General features: G+C 41.5%; 1 protein-coding gene across 9 annotated transcripts in view; it reads right to left on the reverse strand.

Annotated features, from left to right (window-relative positions):
• Nucleotides 1-12500, reverse strand: part of ablim1a (actin binding LIM protein 1a) — a 58805-nt gene that overhangs the window by 39137 nt on the left and 7168 nt on the right. For 3 of the 9 annotated variants that reach the window (XM_048269482.1, XM_048269487.1, XM_048269485.1), the window contains exon 2: nt 11078-11361. The exons of 2 other annotated variants lie outside the window; for them this stretch is intronic. In XM_048269482.1, the coding sequence (XP_048125439.1) occupies nt 11078-11315 (238 nt within the window). In that variant the 5' untranslated portion in view covers nt 11316-11361. Of the gene's footprint in view, nt 1-871; nt 963-1660; nt 1929-11077; nt 11877-12500 lie in introns of those variants that run through there. 4 more of the 9 variants (XM_048269491.1, XM_048269486.1, XM_048269489.1 and 1 more) reach the window with 3 other exon arrangements.

The following is a 12500-nucleotide window of genomic DNA, read 5'->3' on the forward strand; positions in this document are numbered from 1 at the left end:
TCTATGGAATACGAGTTGATGTTTAGTGGTACACTTGCCTTAATACACTTGCAATTTCCCTTTGAGGACTAGTTACATTCTAACACACCATATCAATTTGAAAAATATTACTATACTGTATATTAGCATTTCACAGCTCTTTATTTAGGTGTGAATGTGTAAACTAGAGTCTGATGAAGAGCGTTTAGCTCGAAACGTTACACATGGGTGAAAATCGATAAAAATTCCTGATGGGAGCAAGTGTGCGGACAATCCACTCTTTGATAGCCTAGCACTTTTTGTCCAGCACCTGCCTTGGATGTGCGCACCAACATACTACTTTTCAATGTGTAAACTAGATCCATAAACTTCATAGAGAAAAGTGCTCCTTTACAATTGAAAATACATGTTATGAACTATGAACAATTTGAGCTAACCAAATAAAGACACATACACACATCTAGACACAGACACACTTCTACTGTTCATGGTTCACACATGGTCCACGCCTCCCATATCATATTAATAAAATTAATATTTCAACATTAAATTACCAGTTAAATATGTTAACATAAATATAAATCCGTATTTAACAACACACACACAAACAAAAATGAAAGGGAGTGTCATTGTTTACAAACACAGCTAATCCGCCCACAGTCAATGGTAAACATACTGTTCCAAACAGACGAGTCCTGCTGTAGTAGGCAGTGAGAAAAAGAGAGAGAAAGATAGAGAGAGAGTGAATTAGAAAGAGAGGGAAAGGGAGAGAAAAACAGAAAGAGAGACAGACAGAAAGAGAGAGAGAGAGACCGAGAAAGAGAGAGGGGTCCCTTTTTTCTGGGGATGCTGTAAATCAAACGAGGCCACTGCAGACAACAATGGGGAGTACCTTGGAGCCGGTTGCCGTGGCAACGGCTGCGGGAGCTCGGAGAGGAGATCGTGCAGCTAGCACAGCTGCTTGAGGGCTGTGTGTGCATCTCAATCAGCAGCAGCAGCAGCAGCGGAAGCAACAGCAGTACTCTACATGGGCTACCCTGCCCCATTCAACATCCAGACAGAACCACCGTACCACAGAAAGGTACCAGAGCACCCAGGCTGAAGCTCAGTGTGTAAACACATCAGCATCAACACCATGCTTTTGGCCAGATGGGAGGGGGGGCACTCCCAGAGGCCGGTTTAGGTGACCGCAAGCTAATCAGCAGTCTGGGTTGACACATCAAACCTCTGGTCCACACACGCACACACACAAACGTACACACACACACAATATTGCAGCATGCCAATTTCATAACAACAACCGCAGAATACTGACAGAGATACAACAACACTACAAATAATCGCCTGACAAAAAACATCTGCATGTGTGAGTGTTGTATGAATGTTTTTGAGAGATGATCTTTCGTTAAGCTTTCCACATAGCTTACCGGGAACTGACTGAGTAAAAAATCTCAGTATTTAACTTGCAGTCTGCTTAACTCTGAGCAGTAAGCTCACTCTGTCACGTCACAAATGACAAATGACACAAAACCCAAACTCCATCCAACTTACAGTACCAAAAATCACACACACACACACACACACACACACGCACACGCACACACACACACCCCAGAGGGACATTCTGCATATTACCCCCCCTGTTAGCAGTCAAACAGACTGACGTGGACCGGTACGTTACCTTTTTCCTTCACCATGACCATCCGCTGTCAGGTAGTCTGAAAGAGAAGCCCCACAGCTGCCTTAAATGCTTGGATAGCCGCACCAGAGAGAAGGGGAGAGAGAGTGAGGACCCGTAACAGAAGCAGTCAGCCAGGAGAAAGAGATGAGGAGAGAGAGAGAGAGAGAAAGAGTGAGAGAGAGAGACTGTTATCCAGAGCCAGGAAAGCAACCTGGAATGTGCCGACTGCCTGCTTCTCTCTCTCCCTCTGTTCTCTATCCCCTGCTCTCTCTCTCTCTCTCTCTCTCTCTCTCTCTCTCCACCCCTCCCCCTGCCTCTCCTCCTCCTCCCTCGCTCCCACCCTCCTCGCTGGAGTCTCATGCTGTCACGGTCTCACCCATCCCATCCCTTCCCTTCTCTGCAGTCTCCTCCTGCTGCTCTCAGCCATGTGACAAATGCAGACTCATCATACCACTGGATGGGTATCTCACATGCACACACACACACACACACACACACACACACACACACACACACACACACACACACACACACACACGCACACGCACACGCACACATACACACACACATACATACACACACACACACACACATTATTTGGGTTTTAAATCTAATAGTATACACAAACAATATAGTAAATTTGTTGTACAAACGTTTTAAATATTACGCACACAAATATAAAAAGTCTTTGTTAATAACATATACCAATTTACTTGATGTTCTTCTGATCTGTAATTGCTATTGCCACAAAATACGAAATATGTAATGGGGGATTAATATGCTTAAGATTGCATTACATCTGCTAGAGATTGTAACAAAAAATCATGATGAAAATAATTTTTTAAACAATTACAAAAATCATAATTATATAATATACAGTATAATATACAGTGAAACGAAAACATACTGTTATCATCTTGAGTTTCCACGCTGTCTACTGAGGGCTCTCAAAACTCCATGCAGACGCTGCCTGATGAGTCATCTAGCCATCATATCAGCTCAAAATGGGCTAAGCAGCAAAATGCTGGAGTTGAATGAACATGAAGTGTGAATACTGGCAAAATGTCAAAATGCCAAGGTCACCAGAAAAAAAGTGCTTCTTTTACCAGCTTGTCTGCAGTAGGAATAAATACATGCAGAATATACACTATGGCTCCACAGGGAACTCTTCTTATCTGAGTCGATGAGTAATGGTAAAGGATTTACTTGGTATTTTAACTATAGTTTCACTGTGTGTATCTACATAGAGGTATTACCTGTAGTAATTACCCAATAATGCACAATATTGGTAATAGTCGAGGTGTTTTTTTAGTATTTAAGGTTTAATTTCTCTGTATTTGCTTACAGTCTGCCTGTGGTAATTGTGCAATAATATACTATAATTTACTACATATTTACAGGGTAAATACCTATTAATTAGGGGACCACAAAAGGAAGTAATAGAGTAATGAGTAATAGTAAAGGATTAACTTAGTATTTTAACTGTAGTTTCACTGTGTTTATCTACATAGAGGTATTATCTGTAGTAATTACCCAATAATGCACAATATTGGTAATAGTCAGGGTGTTTTTTTAGTATTTAAGGTTTAATTTCTCTGTATTTGCTTACAGTCTACCTGTGGTAATTGTGTCAAATCAAGTCAAGTTTATTTATATAGCGCATTTCATACACAGAGGTCATTCAATGTGCTTTACATAAACAAAACCGAACAATAATAACAAATAAAAGCATAGAAGGGCAATATAGTCAAAGAATATTTCAAAAGGTAAAGATCATAATAAAAAGAAAACATAAAACACAAGGTAAAATAATTTAAAAATAAAGAATAATTAGTACGCAAAAACAAAGGCTAAAGTAGAAAAAAGTAATAAAAGACAAGGTAGAATAATTATCAAGGCAGATTCAGAATTTGTAACTCGGCGCAGTTAGCAGAAAGCATCTGAGAACAGTTTGGTCTTAAGTCTAGATTTAAAACTGGCTACAGTTGGGGCCTTTTTGATGTCATCCGAAAGTTGGTTCTAGAGCTGAGCCGCATAGCAGCTAAAAGCTGCTTCACCATGTTTAGTTCTAACAGTATGTTTTACTAACAGGTTTTTTACCTGAGACCTGAGAGGACGAGAAGGTGTGTACTGTTGAAGCATGTCTGATAGGTATTTAGGTCCTGCTCCATTTACTGATTTATAAACAAGCAATAGTACTTTAAAGTCAATTCTGTGACTTACTGGAAGCCAGTGCAAGGACTTAAGAATTGGAGTAATGTGGTCAGTTCTTTTAGTTTTTGTTAGAATCCTATCTGCTTCATTTTGTATCACCTGAAGCTGTTTAATAGTCTTTTTAGGAAGGCCTGTGAACAGTCCATTGCAGTAATCAACCCTTATTAACCCAATTGACCTTTAAAAAAAGATGAAAACTCATTGCATTTATTAGTTAATTAGAGAAGTGCAGGCGCTAATTGTGAGGGGGGATTTGTTAACTTATCAACAGTTGAAAATAGAATACGAGTGTTATTTGAACTATTGATAATGTTAGAAAAGAAAGACTGTCTTGCTTTGCATATTTTATGAGTTATATGTGCAGAGCATCTCTTTATGGATTTCATAGTGGATCTGAAGTTTGTATTTACGCCATTTTGTTTCAGTCTTCCTACACTTTCTTTTTATAAGTTTAACTGCTGGTTTTTGCCTCCATGGTGCTTTCTGTTTGTCCTTAACTTTCTTAAATTGTAATGGAGCAATGTCATCCATAATGTTTGCCATTTTTGCATTGAAGTGATCAAATAAGTCTTCTACAGAGTCTGACAATTGACTTGATTTTAGTGAAAGTGCTTGCTCAAAGAGAGCACTTGTCTGATCATTTATGATTCTCCTTTTTACCATTATAGCTGTGTTTTGAGTGTGTGGGGACATAGACACATCAAAGAACACGCATAAATGATCAGATAATGCCAGGTCTTTAACAGCTGTAGAGACATCGAGACCCTTTGTGATAACAAGGTCGAGGGTATGGCCGAGAGAGTTTGTTGGCCCCTGTACATGCTGTGTTAGGGAGAAAGTAACGATTAGTGCATTGAATTCCTTGGCATAATTGTTTTCAGGATTATCCACATGCAAGTTTAGATCCCCTGACAGTCATACTCTATGCAAATGACTGATAGCAGTTCACCTAGCTCTTCAAGAAAAACTTTAGCTGAATGTTTTGGAGGCCTGTAAATTGTCAGTAATAAAATCTGAGGAGAAGACTTAATGCGTGCACACAGATATGCAAATGAAGTAAAGCCACCAAATGATGACTGATTGCACTTGAAAATTGTGGCTATCCCCCCACCTCTTTTATTTGCTCTGGTAGCACTCAAAAAACTAAAATTTGGGGGAGCTGATTCGATGAGAGTAGCAACACTGTTTGCTTGATCTAACCATGTCTCAGTTAAAAGTAAAAAATCATTGTAATATACTATAATTTACTATATATTTACAGGGTAAATCTATCTTATATCTATAAAGCAAGAAGCGTCTGTGTGTCTGTGTGTGTGTCTGTGTGTCCTTGCGTGTCTGTGGCACGCATATCTCGCTGCTCGTTTGTCAGACTGATTTCAATACGTCTTGCTACGGTCATGAGTAAGAGTGCAGTGCCAAATTTGACATTGTTTGAATAAGAAATGCAAAAGATATCGTTAAATATATCGGTAAAAGAAGCACACATTGGCTTTCGCCGCTATAGCCACTCCCCCTCCCACACAGCACTGTACTGTAAGCTACCAGTGAGGATAGAAGCAGGGCTTTGGCAGAACTGGATCAGTATAGGTTACACGGGTAAAAACTTAAGCGAGTGCAAGGTATGTCTGACCTCAACAATAAAGGCCCTCAGTATGCGGTTTGCTTGCATAAAATGACTCATTTTGCAACAACACGCCAACACACACAGGTAGGCAATGCAGTGGCTCTTCAAAATGACGTAAAAAAGTATGTGCAATAAACGTCTTTAGACTTTGAATAAGCAAACGACAATTCCAACTGCAAGGTTCTAAATTGAAACGAGCGATAATGGTCCGGAATTAAAGAACGTCTCAGAATGCCACACATGCAAAGCATAACCAGCGACAAGCAACGAGTGGCAGAGTGTGATGTCACTTATACTGTAGGCCACCAGAGACTGTTTTTGAGTCACACGTTGCAAATTTCATATGATGATGCATCATTCCACAAAATGGTTTGTTTTCTCTATCATCAAGCTATTCAATAGGCTAAGTATATAGCCTTGACTCAAAACAGCTGTTAGGATTATGTCATTTTGATTTGTAAAAAATGTCACATGCAGCCATGCTTAAATTCTGCTCTCTTTTATTATATTATTATATTATCTGTATTCATTATTGAATGCTTACCTGGAATTATGTTTTCCCCTATCATCCTATTTTTAAAGCAGGCCTACCTACAGACATGTAACTGGACTACAGGAATAGCATGTTTGAACGGGCACTGCACTTGTACCTATTAATTAGGGGACCACAAAAGGAAGGGTAACCGGTATAATTTAAGTTGTAGGTTCTTGGAGGTGCCACTGAGATTGTAAACCAAATCACTTTATGTCAGATACAGTGTATTGCTCCTCACGGTCCCCCAGCTCTAAAATATACTCCGCAACTGAAGGGGGAGCCGTGCAGCAATAAAAAAATTAAAAAATGCATTGGATATCTTTAAAGCAAAACTCGAGTGATCTACACATTCCTGGCTCTGCAAATGGAAATGAAATAGTGTCTCGGAGCTATACCATACAAATAATTAGTCAATCACAACATTGCTTCAGGAGTTCAGAAGGGAGGGGTGCAAACTGATTGGCTGTTGAGCTATATAATCAAAAAGCTGAAGAACAGCATTTGGCAAGCAATGAAGATTTCAACTGATGGTGACTGATATATTTCAACAAATTTGAGCTGCAGCTAAGCCAGGAATTACTTATTTCAGGAGTCAGGCCCAGTTTGGAAGACTATATTCAGACATATGCAGCAAGACTCAAGAGCACTTAAGCATATTTCTCCTTGCTACTCAAGAGCTTCTAAATGTAGAAATACAAAGATGTGCCCTTTCTTTCAGACTGAGAATAGCTATGGGCCTACCGGTACCTATCCAAAGGTGAAGAGCAAGTCATGATATCATTCAACAGTATCATCAGAAATATCACAATCACATCATTCATTCATTCATGCATTCACTAATCCATGTTTCCATGGGCGGATTATGAACTTTCGGGCCCCTGGGCCCAGATGTATTAAGGGCCCCCCATTAATTGTCGTATATGTGGGAGGGGGGGGTTTGGGGGTCCTCCCCCAGAAAATTTTTAATTTGTTTGATTTCCTGTATTCTGGTGCATTTTGGGGATGGCCAATACTAAATTCAATCAGATTCATAGCCTACATCCTGATTTGTTGATATTGAAGCAATGATTCCATGCAAAGGCTTGGGCTTGGGCTCCTGACCCCTTGGGCCCCTGGGCCTGGGCCCGGTAGGCCCGTGCAGTAATCCATCCCTGCATGTTTCAGAGGGGAATTCCAATCACAACACTTTTCCATGAGCATAGCTTCAAATGACCTTTTAATCCTCATATATATATATATCCTTGTGAGAAATCCTTTGTAATCCAATTAGATGCATCAGGGTACAATGGTCACTTGGCTGACACAACAAGACCTATTTGAACAGACTGATTGAAGGATTTGACCAAAGACTGGCACCTAATATATACACGCCTCCTTCATTGTGTGTTTCTCTGTCAGACCAAAGACCCTCCCAGGGATCCGAGGACCTTTGCATAACTACTGGGATCCTAAGTAAAAGCATGCTTATTAGTTCTCACAAAAGGTGTCCAATTACTGTTGGATGAGGTATTAAGTATGAATTGGTGACTCGAATGCACCCTGAGATGTTATAATAAATAGTCCAGGTTGACTTGTGATATTAAGAAGGAAATAAGTGTAACATTTAGTCCTGTGTATACAGTAACTAAACATACATACATTCCTGCCAGGGCAACTTCATCTTAACTTATGTAAGTTGTACTGTATGTACTGTAAATGCACTGTAATGAATTTTTGCCAAGTTAAGGCTTTCACTTCAAAAAAATGAAATATGCACAAAAGTCTACTGTACACTACTTGTTGACAACAAGAAGCAAGTGAGAAAGATCAAGCATCAAACAAGTGCTGTCCTAGAACTGAACAAGACATGGGTATCAACAGCTAGAGTTTTGCCAACCAGCTGACATAAGGTGCAAAAATAAATACTTCCCTTTACAAACAATCTAGAACCATAGCAATCTTAATCAGAGTCCATTCATTTAGCAGACGCTTCTATCCCAAGCAACTTACAGAAATGAGGAATAACAGTCAAGCTACAATGCAGAGGAGGCCTTAGGTAACAATCAATAGTACAATTGACACTTTTTAACGCAAAGCGACTCTCAACAAGGGAAACAATCATGGCAGAGTGCGATATGGACAAGTTAGTGCAGCAGTGAATGCTACTTCCATACAGTCAAGTGTCAGTTCTAATCAGGTGGTACAGTAAGTGCAAAGATACTCTTTGAAGAACTGGGTCTAAAGGAGTTTTTTGAAAGTAGAGAAGAACGCCCCGGCTCTGGTAGGAACTGGTAGTGTGTTCCATCTGTCAATTGTGTTCATGAAGGCCCAGCTAATGAAGCATTGTCTATCTAACAGATTTACACATGGCAACCGTGCTGTGATGAGACTCAGTGACGGACGCCTGGTCAATAATGCGATTTCTGTTAAAGTGATGTGAGAGGGCATATTTCATATGCATGGAATGGTTCCTATATTTCGCTATGGTTCTGGTTCTGGGGCACAGCCGTGGCCTACTGGTTAGGGCTTCGGGCTTGTAACCAAAGGGTTGCCGGTTCCATCCCCGACCAGTAGGAAAACTGTGGGCCAGGGAAGTGGTTGAGCACTGATCTCCCATGCCCACATCCACGGCTGAAGTGCCCTTGAGCAAGGCACCTAACCCCTCACTGCTTCCCGAGCGCCGTTGTAGCAGGCAGCTTACTGCTCTAAGTTAGTGTGTGTTTCACTAATTCACAGATTGGGATAAATGCAGAGCCCAAAGTTCCCTCAGGGGATCAAAAGAGTATATATAGTATACGTACTTATACTGAAACACTCATTCATAAGGCAGAGGGCGAGAGTCACAAAAAGCTAAAATATATCTTACGCTTCAAGTATAAGTTTATATACTCTTTTGATCCCGTGAGGGAAATTTGGTCTCTGCATTTAACCCAATCCGTGAATTAGTGAAACACACTCAGCACACAGTGAACACACAGTGAGGTGAAGCACACACTAATCCCGGCGCAGTGAGCTGCCTGCAACAACAGCGGCGCTCGGGGAGCAGTGAGGGCATCCGTCGACATCCGTCGATCTCCCATCATTCCCCCTGCCGTGGCTAGAATTGTGTGTGTGCACATGTGTACATGTCAGATGTGTGCTGGTCGGCACTGGGCAGTAATCCTCATGTACAGGGAGCTTTTGCTTGTTTCCCCTGGCTTAGAGTTAAACCAAATCCCATCACAAGTTTTCAATTATATAAGATTTTAAATGAGCACGTCTCTGTGGAAGTATTCAGTCTCTTTTGGGGTAATTTGTTTACTTAAAGGAATTATCCGGAGTAAAATGCACTTTAGATCGATTTACGGATGATTGGGGTACAAAGTTGACATCCCAAATCATGTCATTCGGATGTGTTTGAAAAGTTCGATGTTACCCGTTTTAGTCAAAGCTGTTAAGCGTGGAAGTGAGAAGGGCATATTATTTCGCCGCTACAAAACGCTATTTTTATACCTCTTCTACAGTTCCAACATAAAGACCTCGGGATACTTCGGTTTGGCTTTAGGGACCCTCTACTCACTACCACGTAAGTGCAATGTTGTTTGGAACTGTAGAAGAGGTATAAAAATAGTGTTTTGTAGCGGCGAAATAATATGCCCTTCTCACTTCCCCGCTAACGAAGTTTTGACTAAAAAACGGTAACATCGAACTTTCACAAAACACATCCGAATGACATGATTTGGATGTCAACTCAACGTATGTACTCCCAATCATCCGTAAATCGATCTAAAGTGCATTTTACTCCGGATAATTCCTTTAAGGTCCATTAAGGACAAACACACAGACACACACAGACACACAGACACACACACACAGTATATTGCAGCATGTATTGCCTGTAATTACCTCTCAAGTGAAATAAAATGAATCTGTTTCATCCAATCAACAAGACATCATCTCTTTACATCCACCTGCACATCAGCTTTCTGCATCAAGCCAACTGTGGCAGTAACAATACATCTGTCCCTACTGTAAAGATTGTTATTTACACAATATCAATTTGTTTTAACCTGTTTTCCATACAATATCAAAGCATATAGCAAAACCTTGTGTGAGGTTCCCCCACTACAATGTATGGCTGTAATTAATGCTGCATTAGTTCACTGTAGTTTAATGCCGTGCTTAAATTTCATAAATATTCATGAAAACTGTATTAGTGTGTATTCATTTTCAGTTTACAGTTGTGAGAATGTTAAAACCATTTAGGAACTTTATTTTTGTATCCTATACTAAGTCACAATTACACATTAGATGATAACAGAGGAGGAGCCGGCTAATGGTTGCCCATCACAATTAAACATCTGATTTCTTTCATTGACAGTAATGCCATTCAAAGCATCTAAGCCCCATCAAGTCCATCCCGTATTCAAACAGCTCTGGTCTGACAGCTTTCTGACAGCCCACACTGACAGACACAGTGGCAGCGCCACAACATCAGAATGCAAAAACAGCAAAAGTGCATACTGTAGTCCACTCCAGAGGGAATGGTCAAGCACTGATTAAAATGACCACCGACACCTCAGAGACATGCTGAGATCCTGTCACACACAGACACAAGAGCTGAAGACAGGTCATTCAGTAGGTATCAAGGTATATAATCTGCAATAAAGGTATATAATCTGCAATGACTGATAATGACTGACTCTTTTCTATTGTTGTGTTACATGATCCAACTGTAAAGCACTTTGAGCTGCATTCTGTGTATGAAAGGTGCTATACAAATAAAGCTCTCACACACACACACTGCCCTCAAAGGCACACACACACTGCCCTCAAAGGCACACACACACTGCCCTCAAAGCTCCACAGCCTCTTATCATTCCAGCGAGGGAATAACCAGCACAGGAGGTGTAAAACCTGCATTTTATATGACAAGGACCCTACAGCACAACCCCACTCTAAGCGCCATACCCTCCTGGCATACCAGAGAGAGAATAACCATGACAGAAGCTTAGAACCTGCACCTGAGACAAGAAGCCACCCCCCCTCACCTCCCCAGCTAAAGCGTCACACCCTCTTACCGTACCTGGCACGACATCGGTGAGTCTCTCACTCAGGTAGTACTCGTCAGGGTTGAGGAAGGGCAGCTGCTGCATCATGGACTGCTTGGGAATGAGGTAGAGCACCTCAGCCACATGTCCGTCCTCGATGATGGACATGCGCTTGACCGAGCTGCGGCGCCTCACATGGCTGTGCTCCACCTCCTGGCTCCGGTTAGAGCCGCACAGTTTGCCCAGGCTGTTGAGTCCAGGGAGGGACGGCATGGCTTAAGGTGGACACTCAGATAGACTCAGGGCTAGCCCTGTTCACCTACAGACACACACACGTACACGTACACACACACACACAAACACACATACACAGATGCACACACACACACGCAGGTGGGTGGAGGTGGAGCAGTGGCAGTGTTGCCACCAGACAATCGCTCGGTCAGATTCAAGTCTGCGTCGTTTCGGATAAAAGCAAAAGTAAAACTGCTAAATGTCAGTCACTTTCACACACAGGCAGGTACGTTCCCTGCACTAGCCTCCTGCGACACCCTCCCTCCTACTTCCAGCACCGAGTCCACCAGACAAGAACTTCCTTCCTGTAAAATATTCCAAGGGATAGCAGATTACAGATCACAAGGGACGGCAGATGGCAGATCACAAACGCAAGATATTCCGTGGACCGTGGAAGCGATCTGCGTCCTTTGCGCAGTCGAGTGACACTGCTTCCATCATCGAAGCGCTTTAAGATTCCAGAGTTCAGCGATAAACCGACTCCAAACATCCACAGCAAACGCAAGCCGCCACATGACGTGCTCCACAGGTGGAGAGAAACGAAAACACACTCTACACTACAACCACAGAGCAAAAAGGCAAGGAGCAGATTACAGCATGCACCTCATCAGCCTGTTCAGCAAGATCCTTGCGTTGACCGTAAGAGGATTAAAGGTGATGTAATCACCACAATTATCCTCTGTGTACGTTCAAGTGGCACTGGCACAAGACTACCGCAGACAAAAACACTGCAGCCTGGCAGTTGATGCCTACCTGATGGGAAGCTCTGATACTTGTGTGCTTAACGAAGAGTGAAAAAGGCATGCTCTCAATAATCTGCTCAGGTCAGGGGCCCTGAGGATGAGAAGGAATATATAGATGGAGGATGTGAGGATGAATATATATAAATAAATTGTTTCTTTCATATTTTTAATTTCCACAATGTCAAATGTCACATCTGTCCACTTACAATCAAAGTGAACCCCTTAGTGGGTTACTATTGGGAGATTTATAGCAAATCCAGCTGTGCAGTTTCATGTAAGATTGTTTTTTACCAAAATGAGATCAGAAAAAAAGATCAGGATTGTGATTATGGTTTCGGAGAAGCTCAGGAGCTATTCTTACAAATAAAAGTAAACTACCTGTCTATCAGACTAATACTAAACAGCCAAAGTACAAGAAGAC

The sequence above is a fragment of the Alosa alosa genome, chromosome 18, assembly GCF_017589495.1.
Source record: "Alosa alosa isolate M-15738 ecotype Scorff River chromosome 18, AALO_Geno_1.1, whole genome shotgun sequence".
NCBI lineage: Eukaryota > Metazoa > Chordata > Actinopteri > Clupeiformes > Clupeidae > Alosa > Alosa alosa.